This window comes from Suncus etruscus, chromosome 9, assembly GCF_024139225.1.
Source record: "Suncus etruscus isolate mSunEtr1 chromosome 9, mSunEtr1.pri.cur, whole genome shotgun sequence".
Lineage (NCBI taxonomy): Eukaryota > Metazoa > Chordata > Mammalia > Eulipotyphla > Soricidae > Suncus > Suncus etruscus.
In genome coordinates, this window is record NC_064856.1 from 100596521 (window position 1) to 100613416 (window position 16896).

General features: G+C 36.9%; 1 protein-coding gene and 1 non-coding gene across 2 annotated transcripts in view; one reads left to right on the top strand and one right to left on the bottom strand.

Moving 5' to 3' along the window:
• Window positions 1–9443, top strand: part of LOC126018704 (fatty acid desaturase 2-like protein FADS2B) — a 45576-nt gene extending 36133 nt beyond the window's left edge. The window contains exons 7-12 of the mRNA XM_049780802.1: window positions 2191–2267; window positions 2697–2794; window positions 3780–3876; window positions 6897–6976; window positions 8114–8239; window positions 9392–9443. Of these exons, the coding sequence (XP_049636759.1) occupies window positions 2191–2267; window positions 2697–2794; window positions 3780–3876; window positions 6897–6976; window positions 8114–8239; window positions 9392–9443 (530 nt within the window). The remainder of the gene's footprint in view (window positions 1–2190; window positions 2268–2696; window positions 2795–3779; window positions 3877–6896; window positions 6977–8113; window positions 8240–9391) is intronic.
• On the bottom strand, window positions 488–594 carry LOC126019634 (U6 spliceosomal RNA). The gene has a single exon (XR_007499266.1). It is a non-coding gene; the product is annotated as a U6 spliceosomal RNA (small nuclear RNA).
• Window positions 9444–16896: the final 7453 nt, after the last annotated feature.

Here is a 16896-nt window from a genome sequence, read left to right on the forward strand (position 1 = left end):
CCTTCGCTTGGGTGCTGGGTACTGGTTCGTTAGGGTAAGAGGTCAGTCTTGATGTCTAATAGATTAAGGACTGAGGATGAAGAGTTTTAATATGGTGGGAGGTCTGGATGGGATTGAGGGGTGAAGAGATAGTTGGATTTCCAAAGGGGGAAAGGGGAAAGTATATGGAAGGGGTAGGAAAGAAGAAAAGAGAAAATACATTAGAAAGAAAGGGAGAAGAGAAAAGAGAAAAAGAAAAGAGAAGAGAAGGAAAGAAAAATAAAAAAGAAAGTAGTGAGAAGAGAGGAGAAAATAGCAAGGGAATGCTAGTTTGCTTGAATGTGTTCAATGAGTAGGGCCTGTACTATAAGTCTGTACGTCAGAGTTGCTGCTTTGGTGGTCTGACTGGTCACGTGCTTCAAATCCTAAAAGAAGGTATAACCTAGAGATAAAGTGTATGTTAAAGAGTTTTCTCGGGACATTCTCGTAGTGCAAGCTGGGTATGGTAAAAAATATGGAACTCTTCACAAATTTGCGTGTCATCCTTGCTCAGGGGCCATGCTAATCTTCTCTGTATCGTTCCAATTTTAGTATATGTGCTGCTGAAGCAAGCACGAGGAAGTAAAAATTTAAAGGAAAAAAATAATGTTGCCTGTTTTTAATACACATGTGAAATATAACATATATGCTTTATATACTTTGCATATAATTCTTTCTTTTATTTGTTTTGTTTTAAAGTTTTTTATTGACTGTAATTCTGTGCCACAAGCATTACTGTTAATAATGGTTTCACATGCACATAATTAAAATACCACACTCATCACATGTATACCCACATCTCTTCTTCAACGACCCTGGTTCCCCTCTTTTTCAATATGTATTTATCTTGTGATGTTGACTTTGACCATTGTTTTTTACCTTATTGTGCATTTTTGAATTTCATATGTTAGAGAGATCATTTTCTATCTATCTTTTCCCTCTGACTGACTTCACTCACCATGATATCTTATAGTTCTATTCATGTCATAGTAAACAGAATAATTATGTTATTTCTTAGAGCTGCATAGTAGTCCATTCCATACCATATTACTTCTTGATCCCTTCCTCTATACTTGGACTTTTGAATTATTTCCATATCTTGACTATTAAACCAAGAAGGATGAGGAACATAGAAGTGCATGTATTATTTCAAATTAATGTTTCTATGTTTGGGGATAAATGCCAAGAAGTGATATCATCAGATCTTTTGGTAGTTCTTTTTTCTATATTTTGAAATATTTCCATATTTCTTTCTATTTTAGAGGCTGAAACAGATGATATTCCTAATATCAGTAAATAAGGATTCTGTTCTCTATATTTCTTAATGTATATATGACTGAAATCTCAGAGTTTACAATCTGTGCACAATATAAGAAACATTTTTTAAAAAAGAGCTTTCTTCTCAGCTAGCAGCAAACAGCTCAGTAAAATCCTCAGACAATGACTTTAATGACCCCATTGTGAGATATAACAAATTCTCTTTTATTGAGGCATTTTTCTGAAATTCCATTAGCTATTTTGCTGTAAAAGGCAATATAAAATACATTACTGTGTGCCTGCTAGGGGTGTGGTAAGAAACTAGAAACAATGGTGGCAAGAAGGTCACACTGGTTATGAAATTGGTGTTAAAAAAAAACTGAATGGTTGAAACAACTGATTATGAACAACTTTGTAAACCATGGTATTTAAATTATGTTTATATAAATATTTATGTAATTTAAATAGTATAATATATTACATATATAATACACACGATATATATATATGCTTTGTGCTCTAAATGTGCTCACTAATCCTGGCTTAGAAAACATTTTAAAACCTTATGTGCCTTCTTTATCTCTGTCATCTCACTGTGTTATGATTAAGGTTTCCATAGGGATGAATTAGTTCATGACCCTTGACGCAACTTGAAACTCCCAGTAGATACCAGTATCTCTATTGAGAAATATTCAAATCTTCAAAATTTCCCATGTCCTCTTGAGGAATCTTGAACCAAATACTTGTTTAATCTCAGAGGGTCCAGAGGAGCCCAACATATGGGCACCCCATATATTATATATGCACCCCACACAGAGGTCACCTTGCAGGGCTGTATGTTAAAGAGAGACTCCTATGACTTGCTTTCTCACCTTTTTCTGTTCTCATGGATTGTTTCTTGTGGTTGTTTTTCAGTGGCGCTCCCCTTACTCATGCCTGTATATTTCAATCTGCAATCTATGCAAGTGATGTACCTACGAAGGTATTGGGCGGTGAGTAAACTGGCTCAATCTCTGTAGCTATATCAGATTTAAAAGGGAGGTGAGAGGGCTAGAGAGATGGTCCAGAAGGAACAGTGCTTGCTTGGCATGCTGCTGACCCAGGTCCAACCTCAGGTATTCTATATGGTCCACCAAGTCTTTCTAGGTGTGACTCCTGAGAGCAAAGTCAGGAGTAATCCCTGAGAGCCTCCAGGAGTGGCCCCAAAACCTAAACCAATCAGCAACAATAACCAAAACAATGGACTTGCTTTGTCACTTATATACCTAACCTCCTTCAATATATATGTTGAGTAGATAATATTTTGATATATTAAGTCAATATAACTGAATATAATTGAGTGTAATTATGGGGACCTTACCCAATAAAGGGAGATAAAATTGTTTACTGGGTAATAAATTGTCAAGCATTTCTCTCTACAGGACATTGCCTGGGTTAGCAGTTTTTATATCCGTTATTTCATCACATTTGGCCCTTTCTATGGAATCTTTGGAACCATTTTGCTCATATACTTAGTCAAGTAAGAAAACAATAACTTCTTTTGATCCCATAACCTGTTTCTTTATAACCTATTACTCCTATAGCCTATTATCTTTATCATCTAATATAATTTAATCTATAAATGAACATTTCCAAGAAATGCAAAACAAGGAAATTGAAATTGTTGCATAAATAGAACTCCTTGGTAGAAAATTATTTCCTCCTTTATTCTCTTTTTGATACATGCATAATTTCTCATTGAAGAATTCTATCTGATCCCCACATCCTTTGAAAATTATAACTCACTCAAACACTATAATCTTTGCTAACTTGAAAGGAAACACATAATTTTTATTGCTATATAGGACTTTTTCTGAAAAGCAAAATGACTTCCTATTGAGTAACTCAGTTCTCTAGTTTATCTCTCCATCATTGTTTTGCATTTTTATGCTAAATTCTTCATAATAAAAAGATATAACATCTACTATCAGCAGGCATTTGACTAATTTGAACTACATGTGTTCCTTTATGTGATGCAATCCTGACATGATGTTGTAATATACATGGTATCCATATCATCAGTAATTTTTTATAGAGTGGTAATTGAATCTCAGAGAGAGTAAGTCAGTTGCCCAAGATTATAGAGCAAATGATGGCCAATGCCAAAACAGAGCATAAATCCAACAATATTCAATAACAAAGGTCAATCATGCTGTCAGTTATTTTGCATGTGTCCATAAATTCTCTCAAGATAATTTGATTCTTGCATCAATGACATCAGCTTTGGGGCACTGTTACCCTACCAGAACCAGCAAAACTATTTATGTGACATAAATTATGCAGTTTTGGTTTTAGATACAAAAAGAAATTCTAAAGAGGAAAGCATATTTCCATTTCATTGAAACTTTTGAGTCTCTTCCATTCCATTTATTGCCAGCGGTTCTACCTGAAAGTTAGGCAATTTCAGTGACTGGAAACTGAGCCTATCCACAGAATCATAACTTGATCACTTTATTTTCCAAAAGGTTTATTGAAAGTCCTTGGATTGCCTACGTGACCCAGATGAGCCATATACCAATGAAAATAAGCCAAGAGGAGAACAGAGATTGGTTTACCAGTCAGGTAACATTGAATTTTTGGAAAAGTCTCCTGTCATAATGATTTAGAGTTTTGTTACCTCAAAGAATAATAGTTGATACCAAATGCTGACCATTGCTTTTTACCTCACTAAGAGGTAAAAGTAAGAGGCAGGATTACACATGATAAATTTGAGACATCAAGATGAAAAAATCAATAAAGTCCTGCAGCTAATAGGGTAGAAGTATATTTCAAACCCAAAATTTGATTTAACAACCTTCACATTAAACTAAATATAAATAAACCGAAGTCCAAAAACCAAGTCCAGCTTTATGGCATCTTCTGTCCTATAGCCACCTAATGGAGAGACAGTGGCAAAGAATACATTTGCTATATGAAATTTTCTAGAAAAGGTTTATTAACCCATGTTCTTAACCTTCATAAGACAGTCTCTTAAGGGAATCAGAACCTTCTAAAATTACAGGTGAATCATTAAAATACCGAAGAATTCATCTAATTTTATTACAGAGAGAAGGGACATAGCATGTTCTTCAAAATTAGTTCACCATGCACTAATTCATTACCAGTACAAAATAGCTCTTCCTGTAATGACAATATCCTATCCATTGGACATACCGTGATTAACCAGGGAGTCCAGGTATTATCCTGCTTTTTTTTCTTCAAGATTATAGCCCACTCACTGGTCCTTTCCTAGGCTATTAAGTAGTCGTTCTCAAACCTTTTAGTCACAGAAGCCATATATGTATTTTAACACTATTATTTGCATATCTTTGACCTTACATTATTTATTATAAATACTTACATATTTTATGCATTATGTATATATAATATATCTACTGGTTTTGCTGTTAATGCTTGCTCTTGGCTCTGCATTCAGGGATCACGCCTAGTGATGCTCACTGGAACCTTTAGTGGCAGAGATCAAACTTGGGTGAGCCACATGTAAGGCAAGCACCCTGCCTGCTGTACTATCTCTCTGGATCTGTTATATTCTTTAAAATTAATGAGAATCTCAAAGACCTTCTGTCTACACCTAGGATATATCTACTGATAGGTATTGTGTTTTTAATTATGACATATTTTTAAGGTAAATGTGATTTGAAATAGACCAGAGAAATAGGACACACTTGCCCTACAGCGGCTCACCCAGGTTTGATCCTGGGTGACATATAGTCCATTAGCACTACTAGGAGTGATTTCTGAGCACAGAACCAGGAATCAGTCCTGAGCACAACCAGGTATTTTTCCCATAAAAAAAAAAGCTTTGAATAAAAAGCATTCTTCTCCCAACGCTCGCCCATCTCCACTACACATTTAAGGCATGCTCCCATCACTTTGAGCTATCTCCGATCCTAAAATGACATTGTTAAGGGGGAAGATGGGGGTCACATTCTGTGGTCTCAGGGACTGTTTTCTGTCTTTGTGCTAAGGGATAACTCCTGCAAGTGCTCAGGAAACCATATGCAATGCCTATGATTGAAGGATGGTTTCCACATGCAAAACAAGCATCTCAATCCCTGAACTATCTCTACAGTCCATTTTTTTCATTTTTAAAACTTTTTAATTTTATATTTTGGAAGTTGGGGTTCACATTTACTGATGCTCAAGGGCTACTCCTTGCTCCATGCTCTGTGCCAAGGATCAAGCCCAGAGTATGCACTCTAGACCATTAAGCTATGTCTCTGTCCCCCTAAGATAGCATTTATTTTATTGAGATTCTGTGGTTTACAATATGGTTAATAATGGTTTCTCATGCACATAATTCTAATACCACACCTATCATCTGTATACTCATATCCCTCACCCAAGGACCCTAAAATGACATTCATATGGGTTTTTAATCTTGGCATTCTTAAAAACCTAAAAAATTCATAGGATTATGTTTTTAAATCCATAAAATAAAGTTCACTTGATAATAAAGGAACACATATTAAAAGGCAGTTGTAGTCTTAGAAGCACTGTTTAATCCTTCAAATATTTACTCCTCCATTTAGAAGTCCTACTAGGCCAATCTATGAAAATAAAATCCAAAACTCTATAATTTAATTCAAAAGCCTACAATCCTACTTCCATTTGTAAAGCCTTCATTCATGACACCTTGTCTTCTGTATTTAAGGATTAGTAGCATTATCACTGCCCCTAACTTACTTCTTCATACTTTTTTCATAACTATTGTGTCTACTTATCAAAATGTTGAATTGACTTTTTAAAACAGTTTTTAAAAATAAATTTTTTGAACACGGAAACACTTTTATGTTCTTAATGCTGTATTAGAACACCACGATTACCAAGTTGTTCATACTTCAGTTGTTTTAGGAATTAGATATTCCAACACTAAGACACTACCAGTGTGGTTTTCCTTCTACCAATTTCCCTCCCACTATCACAGTTTGCAGGCAGAATCAAATTTACTTCATATTGTTTGTTACAATGCAAAGGCAATTGTAATTATCTAAGCTTACATTAGCAAGAGTCAATTTGAGGACATTGTTATATCTCACAGTGGTATTACTAAAATCTTTGTCTGAAAATTTACTAGGTTGGTTGGTGCTAACTGAGTCTTCTGTGTGATTGTTTAGGCCCATTGACCTTGCTAGTCTTCTATGCAACTTTCCCATCAAATTTGTTGTAATCCTGCTGGGCTCACAGTACTGTGAAAGTTTGAGGTGCCAATTGACTGCACAGTCCAGGATCTAGAGATCTGTAATAATTCCGTGACTTGGCAGTTTGATAAGTGCTGGGCCATTCAGATTGGAGTTGGGCCATTTCTGTGTCAGAGGTGGTGGAGATAAGCTGCTTTGCTTTCAGAGGCAGAAAGGGGATTTGCCTTCCACCAAAGTTGTCTACCTGGAACAATCAACCTGAGAAGATTCAATATCCATCATATTCTTTGGATGTTCTATATCTTTTTGTTTTCAGTCACTCAGTTTCCTACAAAAAAGAAGTAATAAATCAATATTTGATCAATGAGTAGATAAAAGAATAAATATGCTTTGTTTGGTAGCTGGGCTCATTAACGTCTAATGCAAAATTCACTTTTTTAGGTCCTGGTCACCTGTAATGCAGAACATTCCTTTTTCAATGACTGGTTCTCTGGACACCTGAACTTCCAAATTGAGCACCAGTGAGTGATAATAGTGATGACATAAATGACTGGGGCACTATCATATGTTAATTATCCTCTCTCATGAGTCCTGATGTGGGTATCTCAGAGACAAGAGATTAACTAGAACTCTCTAAGATCTGTTACTTAGCATCAGTGGTGAGGAAGAAAGGAATTGTGGGTAATGAGAATGGGATTTAGTACTAAGTTTTCAGATTTCTATGAATTTGGGGGGATCAGGGGGTTGTTTTCCTTATATTTTGTTTGTTGTCAAGCCTCCACCAAAAGAATTCTACTTATCATTTAGATTATCCAGTTAAAATAATCTGTTAGTTTGCTTGGTAGTATCCTGGGTCAGTTAAATATGTGTGATCTAAAGAAAGAGAAAATAGTGATAGTTGGAGAGCTATTCTTTCCAGAATATTCAGGGGAAGGATTTTACACATCCGCTTTAGCAAAGCCGTCCTTGAGATTGGCAGAAAAAGAAAGAATTTATACCTATGAATTTGTGGGGAGTTGGCATCCTTTCTTGCATATTAGTTCTTATAAAAATGAGAAAGAATTTTTTTTTGTATTTTTCTGGAAGAAGGTGAAAACTCAAGAAAGTTATCTGACTGATTGGTGCAGATATTGGATAAAAACCCATTTTTCCTCATTTCTCATTTCTATCCTAGCACTTTCACCCTACATCACTAGAGCTTTTTAAATATTCACCAGTTCATGGTGCAGGACTTAAATATATGTGAGCTGGTGAAGGAGCCTAGAGAAAGAAAGACAGCCAAGGAGAGATGGCAGATGAGGTGTGTGTGTGTGTGTGTGTGTGTGTGTGTGTGTGTAAGAGAGAGAGAGAGAGAGAGAGAAGAAAATAGGACCTACAGTTCTTTACAAATACATTGATTTAACCTAGATTTAAAAAAAAAACACTGTATAGAAAGCTAATATTAATTCCCCTCTCAAACATTTGCTACTAGTTGACTGAGAGTGTTTTGGCAATAGTTTCTGAACTTCTCTGCACAGTAGAAGAAAGTTCTCATGCCAGGTCAAGACTGAGCTTGCATGCTGGCTCAGTTTAATTAGTATATAAATCCAAAAAGCCATGATTAAAGTCATTTAGTTTTCTCTTGATGTATGAATACAATCTTCCATCTGTTTCCCTAGTCTGTTCCCAACAATGCCACGTCATAATTATCACAAGGTGGCACCTCTGGTGAAATCACTCTGTGCCAAGCATGGATTGCTGTATGTGTCAAAGCCCATGTTGACAGCGTTTGGAGATATTTCCAGGTAATAACAGTCTCTCTGGACTCACAGTTTTCTGGTTCTCATTTCCTGCCACGACTGGGCTCCAGCCAGCTCATTTGCCTGTGAATCATTCACTCAACAGCCTTTATTAGGGACATCTTTATACCCAAGCATGGATCTGAGACTCTCCCAGGAACCACATCAAGAGTAGTAATGATGATACTAATTCTTAAAACTGCCCTCAAGTAACTTAGAGCTTTAATATCAAATTACATATCAAGTTTCTTAAAATCAGAACTAGGTGTTTTGTCTTTGCATTCTCTTCAGAACTTGACGTGCTTTGATATTTAAGTGGCAGGAGGAACCTTCCAAATATCATGTCCTGGTTAGCAAATTTAGAAACCTGTGACATCAAGGAAGCCCCAGTGTGTCAATATGCCAAGTAGGGATAACTGATCCTTTTTCATGCATCCCAGACTTGCCTTAACAATAGTGGTAAGGCTGATGGGAAATAAAAAGCTATCCTCAACTCAAAGTCTTTTAGACAATATTGTTCTGATCAAATTGATCATAACTGGTCTAGGTTTAATAATGTTCTCTTGTTCTTGAGGTTAAATCAAAAACAAAACAGTAACCATGGTCACTTGAGGGTTAATGGAATAAAAAATACATGGTGACAGATTTAGAAAAGGTTTTCAGATATCATCCAAGGGATATATGCAGAAGACCACAGATCTGTACAAATAATTTATGGTCAACTAGGCTTATTATTCAATGTCAGGGCCTATGGATGAGTGCTGCCTGGAATCATAAATGCTATCAATTATCCAGGTTTTCCCAATAGTTCTTGGAACAGGAAGGACTCCAGAGCTGTACTTTGCAAAAGTTATGGAATCATGTGGTGACAGGGATGAAAAAAGAGTTAGCTACAAGCTGGATAGGTGCCTTAACCCTAGAATACTTTTTAAAGAAGCATCACAAAGAACCCCTGGGGTGACATTAGTGTATTCTGCGCACTGTACCACCTGGTCCATACTGCCAGAAGGATCACTGCTGAGAGGAGATCTGTATCCCACCTGTTTCCCCAGTCCTGGTAGATGGGTAGATGTGACTGTAATTTAAAAAATAATAGGTATTACATAGAGTTCCTTCTTTGTATGAGTCTCACTTACTAATGATTTTATCTCCCTCCAGGACCTTGAAAACTTCTGCAGCCGTCTGGACGAAAGCTTATTATGAAACATGATACAGAACATCAGTTTTTTGACAAGTGTGTCATTGTAACTCTGAAGAAAGTTGGTGAGTGTGTAAGAGCTCTTCCCTATTTAGACATTACTGCCACTGTTATCCAAGTGTGCCATGAATACACAGTAATCCTACCCCTGAATATTTTCCTGGCAAAGAAGAAGCAGAAGAAACCTAAGATGACTTCGGCCAGGGTGCCCAAGGATTTTATTTTTCAATAGAGCTTGAACTTAGATCTGCCAGTAGATCATCTCATATCATCTTGATTGGCCCATCTCAGTCTGATGAACATGCCTAGAGAAGCCAAGTCAAAGTTTTAATTTTGAAGCAGAATGGACGGAAGTAAATCAAAGGAGAGACCTCTCATGGAAAATAGTACAATCACTTTGAGAAGAGACTTATGTATTTAAATAAATTCCTGTTGAAACGTAATTTTTTACTAATCTTTGATTTTAACTTTTCTTTGAAAAACAAGTATAAACAATATTAAATTCTCCTTAAAGTCTCTTTGCATAATACTAAATTCTTTTTCCATAATTCTCTTTCATATTAATATAAATTTTAATATCATTTTATATTTTTATTCTTGTGCATGCATATATTTAACTTGCATATGTGTAGTATATATGCAAATACACACATATACATGTATTTCTAAGTTCAAATATCTTAGAGATATCTTCCTATATTCAATTGACTTCTAGCAGCTAAATCAGCAGATTCAATATTTAAAGGTATCTGGGCTCTGCTAAAGAATAAACTATCAGGTAACAAAGACATCTAAATATCTAGAGCTCATGTTTTATACACTAAATACCTAGGTTCAGCCCCCTTGAACTACTGGCAGCTACACCCATAGCCCACAGCTGCCGCCATGCAAATAATCCAACTTCACTGCTACACAATTTATCTCTGCAGAAACACCTAACCAACAATAACTCTAGGTCCACTGGGGTTTTCTCAGAGAGGGGGAACAGCAGCCTCCCTCCAGCACCATTCCCATTCCCTACCTGTGCTAGAAGCCTCTGCAGCCTCACTCAACCCTACAGACTCCACCATATAAACAATGGCCCAGGTTCACAGTTTCATGACTAATCTCAGAAGAGTTGCCAAGCTAAGCTGATGAAATTCCTGGATTTGCCAGTCTCGGAGCTGGAAACCCTTGGGCCCCTAGAACAGGAACTGGCTAAGAATCATTCCAATTCTACAGATCCAGGAGGTTTTGGAGCAGGTGGTCACAAGCTTGGCAGGATGGGTGGGAACTAAGCACAATGGTGGAAGAAAGGTCACACTGATGGTGGTATTGGTATTGGAATACTGAATGCCCCAAATTACTGTTTTGTGAACAATTTTGTAAACTACAGTGTTTACATAAAGTTGAAAAACCATAAAGAACTTGTACAATTTACTAATACAACAAATTTCCCAAGTTAAAAACAAAAAGACAATGGAATTGAGCAGACAATTTTTCAAAAAAAAAAAAAAGAAATACAAATTTCAAAAGCCACAAATTTCTCAAACAAATATGTTTAGTGATAGAACTTAAAAATAAATAAATAAATACTCAGGTTCAGTTTCCAATACCACATGGCTCCTTACACACTGTCAGGAATGTCTCTTGAGCAATAAGATCAATGAATAATGTCCCCTAATCATCAGTGAGTATGGTCAGAAAACAGAAAAATGAGCAAAAAATAAACTGTCCCTTAGTATACGATTTATTTGGTTTTGGGCCGGAACTGTGGTACAAGCAGTAGGGCATTTGCCTTGCACCTGCTGACCTAGGACTGACTGCGGTTTGATCCCGCAACATCCCATATGGTCCCCCAAGCCAGGAGGGATTTCTGAGCCCATAGCCAGGAGTAACCCTGAGCTTCACTAGGTGTGGCCCAAAATTAAAAGACAAACAAGCAAAAAGATTTATTTGGTTAACACCTACCCACAGAGAAAAACTCGTGAGTTTTATTATAAGGTGATCTTAAAGAAAGAGATGTATTATCCTTATCATATAGACCCCAGGCTGTCCTTAGGTATATTTAAGCCATCACGTCATGCTTAACATGACTTAGATTAAAGGGTTTGGAAGCTAGAAGGATGATTGTATACTGAGTACTACAGAGATATTGAGTGTCTTTGCTTCTCTATTCATGACAACATGTGAATAGCACACATGTCTATCTCCAGCTCTAAGCAAGTCAGTGCCACAAGTTTGTAGTCTGAAAATCTACCAGGAAGCATTTCATTTTCTTACTTCAAACCCTACAAAATACTGCCTTCATTTCTGAATTTTATCATTGTGATCCAAACTCCCCATGGCAGAAGAGAATGTTATGAGCTGGAAAGGAAACATTTGGGCTGAAGCAGAGAGAGTGAGGAACATAGCAGTTCAAGGAGAGACAGTTAAGGATAATACGTGAAATTCTTACACAAAGCTGAAAAGCAAGATGTGTCTTCATGGACCAGGCACTAAAGTGCTAAAATTAACAAATAGTAAATTTAGGTAGAGGATAAGGAGGGGGAAAAGCTTTGCTTATCATGGCTCTTTTTGTTTGTTTGTTTGTTTTTGTTTGTTGTTGCTTGTTTTTGTTTTGGGACCTCACCCAGTAATGCTCAGGAGTTACTTCTGGATAGGCACTCAAAAATCGCTCCTGGCTTGGAGGACCCTATGGGACCCCAGGAGATCAAACCGAGGTCCATCTTAGGCTATCTCTGGCAAGGCAGATGCCTTAACACTTGCGTCAAGCCCCAGAAGCAACTGTCAAGACTCCAGAATTCTTCTACTTCTATAGCTTTAGATGTTTTCTCCTGCTTAAAACGAAGGTAGTAACTGAGAATGGGAGACAGGGATTGATTTTTGCTGTCTCATGTGGTTCAACTCCCCAAAATACTGAAGCAGTTTCTCTGGTCCCCAAAAGTAGCAAGTAGACCTCTCCTGAGACAAACTTAATGGTTCTTAGACATTTCTTCCACTGTATCCAAAATTAACCCATTCTCTAGTTTCCTACTTGAAATTGGTCACTATATAACTGAACATGTGTAATTAAGTTAAAGAGAAGAAAATGGATAAAAAAGATAACATTTTAATCAAATATGTAATAAGCACTTCTATACGGAACTAAATCCTTCATGATTATTTTCCTATTTAATACTCAGTCACTACACGAGATAAATTCTAAATTAATTTCATAAAGAATTTGAGACTTTGGGAAGCCAAACAATCTATCTGATGTCAGAGATAGAAAGTGGTAGAGTTTAAAACCAGGGGTGTCTGACTTTGTTGTCACTGCTCATTGATTGCCATTCCAAAGGGAATTGAAAAGTAAATGGGAATGAAGGGGCATCAAAAGATAAGGGTAGTTGGCTATTTTTTTTTTTGAGACCAATGTGAATTTACAAGTCTTTCACAGTTGTATTTCAGGCACATAGTGACAGTGAATTAGGACCACCATCAGTGGCCCACCAACCACCAGTGTTGACCTCCCTCCACCATACTTCTAAGCATGTACCCCATACCTCCACCCTTAGTCCCCTAGACTGCCAGTGTAACAGGTCCATTTTGTGTATAGCTTGTTATAGACTGGATCTATTTGGGTATTTAGGGATGACCATATTTTATTTCCATTCAATGCTCCTGAGACTGCTTGGCCCCTGGATCCCATCTGCTTTTTTTTTCTTTTCTCAGTTTGCAGAAAGACATGTAAATCTGAGGCAGAACAAGATGATTCATGTTCTATGGACATGTGAATAAAAGGCAGGGAGCTATCTAGAAGCTATAAATATAAATTAAATTAAAAGGGGCAGATGTGGCAACATTTTTTGTTTTTTATTTGTTTTTGCAAAGGCACAGTAAATGGAGAAATTAGACAGGGAATTCCCTTAAAAAGAAACACATACATAACTCCCCAGGTACAGGTGAAATGAGCATTATTTTTATTCCTCAGTGAGAAAGGAATGAGGAAAGGGAGGCAGAAGGATCCAGTGACAAATTGAAAAACTCCTGAGTACCAGCTTATATTTACTGATCCTAAAAAGTATGTCTTGGGTAATTTCACTTGGGAAGAGTCAGGCTAACATTCACCCTATCAGATGGAGAAGACACAAAGCTATTTGGAAGTACCAAATAGAAGCATGGCTTTGAGATTTTATACAAGATGATTTAGTACAGGATGGTTTTGAAATTTGCAACAGTCTGAGTTCAAACCTAGAAATACTCACCTACTTTCTGGCTATCTTCCTGCAGTTTTCCTTAATACTCTACTTCCTCTAACGCTTTACTCTGTTGGGCAATATTAGGCAGGGAAGAAACTGCCTGCATTCTCATTTGGGTAGGTAAGGGCTACCGTAGAGTCAGGAACATAAATTCTAATTTCAGCTCCTTCCTTGTTTTATTTCACTTCAAAAAAAACTTGGGCACTCACACACTCCATACCTCAATCTGTAATACAGGTGTGGTGCCTACTAATACCTGGCTTGTATGCATCATAACAAGGTGTGGACAAGTCAAAGAGAATTATTTCATAAGTTGGAAACCCATTCAGATGATGATCATGGTTATTATTTATAAGGGTTCATCCCAGCCCAGAAGCAGAATTTTCAGAGTCACATTGGAAATATACTGAATCATATTTACAGTAACATGTCACCTTACTCCATATGAGTTTTTGAGTCACAAGTGAGAATATGATCTATCCTATTGTTACAAACAAAACCCTATTGTCACTTCCCTTTATGACTCTACTAAAGTCCCTAGATCCAGCATCCAGATATCAGACTAGAAAAATTGTAGCGAATTATGAATTGTATTTATTACCCAACTACTAGTTAACTAGCTGAGTGCACCATTGTGTCTTTGTAAATCATGCCAAATGAAAGTACAAGAGTTATTATGTAATAGCTATTTTATTTTATGAAGGACTTTCCTGAACATTTTCCGGTAATCCTAATAACATAGGCATTATAAAAGATTTAACTTAAACTCTATGAAGGTAGAAGTATACTTAAGAACTTTTCCTTTGGGCCGGGCGGTGGCACTGGAGGTAAGGTGCCTGCCTTGCCTGCGCTAGCCTAGGACGGACTGCGGTTCAATCCCCCGGCGTCCCATATGGTCCCCCAAGAAGCCAGGAGCAACTTCTGAGCGCATAGCCAGGAGTAACCCCTGAGCGTCACAGGGTGTGACCCAAAAACCAAAAAAAAAAAAAAAAAAAAAAAAAGAACTTTTCCTTTAGCAACACTACTTAGGAAAGTTTATAAAACACATCAATGATGAACATTGTTACAGTAAGCAGCTGTTATCATTCTCTAAATTTTGACATAATAAGTTTACTTAATTTTTCTTTGAATTTGCATCATATCTGACGATGCTCAGTGGCTACTTTGTCTCTATGCCAGTATTACACCTTGCAGTGCTCAAGAGACCAACTGTATATGTTACCAGGGATTAAACTAACATTAATTGCATGCAAGGAAGTGCATAGACTCCCGTGCTATCCCTCTGACCCCCTAATTTATTTTGTTCTATAGCTATCAATCTATCTTCTTATTCATTTTTAATGTGCTTCAACACAGATTTTCAAACAAAAATAATATTAATTAAATAACAAAGTGTAGGGACCGGAGAGATAGCATGGAGGTAAGGCGTTTGCCTTTTATGCAGGAGGTCATCGATTCGAATGCCGGCGCCCCATATGGTCCCCCGTGCCTGCCAGGAGCAATTTCTGAGCCTGGAGCCAGGAATAACCCCTGAGCACTGCCGGGTGTGACCCAAAAACCACAAAAAAAAAAATAATAACAAAGTGTATTATTGTTTTCAGTGAAGTCTTGGAGAAAATTATATAGCAATTTTCTCTTTAGGAAAATTTAAAAAAAATTGTGTTATTTTATAAAAATATTATCAATAGGTTTCTACAAAGTCAATGATTATCTCAACATATCAAACCATATTGTGCATGCAATTACCTTTTATAGTTTTTATTAATTCATATATTTGTCTCATTGTCATTCTCATTAATTTGGCACAATTTTGTTGATCATCTATTATATATCAAGCATTGATTTAGGATGGTGAAGTAAACAAAAGAGGTGTGAATTTAATCTCTAAAACCTCGCATTCTCCAGGGAAGGCAGCCAATAAGTAAATAAAGGGTATAAAAGCCAAGATCATTACATGTAAACAAAATGAAGGGAAGAGAAAAGAAATAATAAATTGAAGATTAAATTGAAGTAATGCAGAAAAGCAAATTTGAAGAAAATATGAAGGAACCTTCTAAAACATGCTGGTAGAAAGAATCATCAATAGCAAATGCAAAAACTTTGAGGCAAGAACAAGTTTCTGTTTAAAAAAACAGAGCTCGAGGGCTGGAGAGATAGCAAAGTGATAAGGCCTTTGCCTTGCACATGGCCAACACAGGACAGACCCCAGTTCGAAATTTAGGCATCTCATGTGGTCCCCCGAGTCTGCCAGGAGCTACTACTGAGCACAAAACCAGGAATAACCCCTGAGTGCTGCTGGGATTGACCCAAAAACAAAACAAACAAACAAAAAAACCCAGAGCTCGAGGCCTCTAAAAATGGTCAAATACTGGCAGGGTTTTTCCTCATCTTCTCCTTTGCTTCATTTTTCCCTTGCATTTTTAGCAGCATTTTTTTTGTTTGTTTTTTTTTGTTTTTTGTTTTTTGGGTCACACCCGGCAGCGCTCAAGGGTTCCTCTTGGCTCCTGGCTCTACGCTCAGAAATCGCTCCTGGCAGGGTCGGGGGACCATATGGGATGCCGGGATTCAAACCACAGTCCTTCTGCATGCAAGGCAAATGCCTTACCTCCATGCTCTCTCTCTGGCCCCTTTAGCAGCATTTCTAACTTCATTTTGTTATTTAGATAAGCATTGTTTTCTCTGGATAATCTTACTAAGTGTCATATGTCATATTATAGCTCCTTTTCTACAACCCCAAGTTTGATTTGTGAGTGACAACACTAACCATGATGAAAGAAAAGAAAAGGATTGCTTTAGCACTGAAAGAATCTTAAGTAAATTTATCTATCAGGTCCTTAGGAATAATGTCTTTCTGGATCTTGGAAAGAAATAAGAACTTAAGAACATGCTCTCCAGAGGTCACCCAGAAAAAAAAAGAAAGAGAAAACATTGACTAGACGAAGACTCTAATGGTGCTGTCACTGAAAAGGATGAGGGGAAGGGCAGGAGATGATAATGTTGAAAGAGATAAGGTGAGTCAAGAAGATATTTGACTTAAGATCAGAGAAGAGAAAGGTTGCAAATGTGACTAAGAAGCAGATATCAGAAAAAGACTGTCAAGAAAAATCTATGTAAGTTCAAATTTAACTGACTGTTCATTTTGTAAAGTTCAGTAAGGATCATAACAAGAGGAAACAAGCATCCAGGCTTAAAAATGTTCACTGCTTGTGTTACCAATAGATTCTTTAAAAACTATGCTACTAATA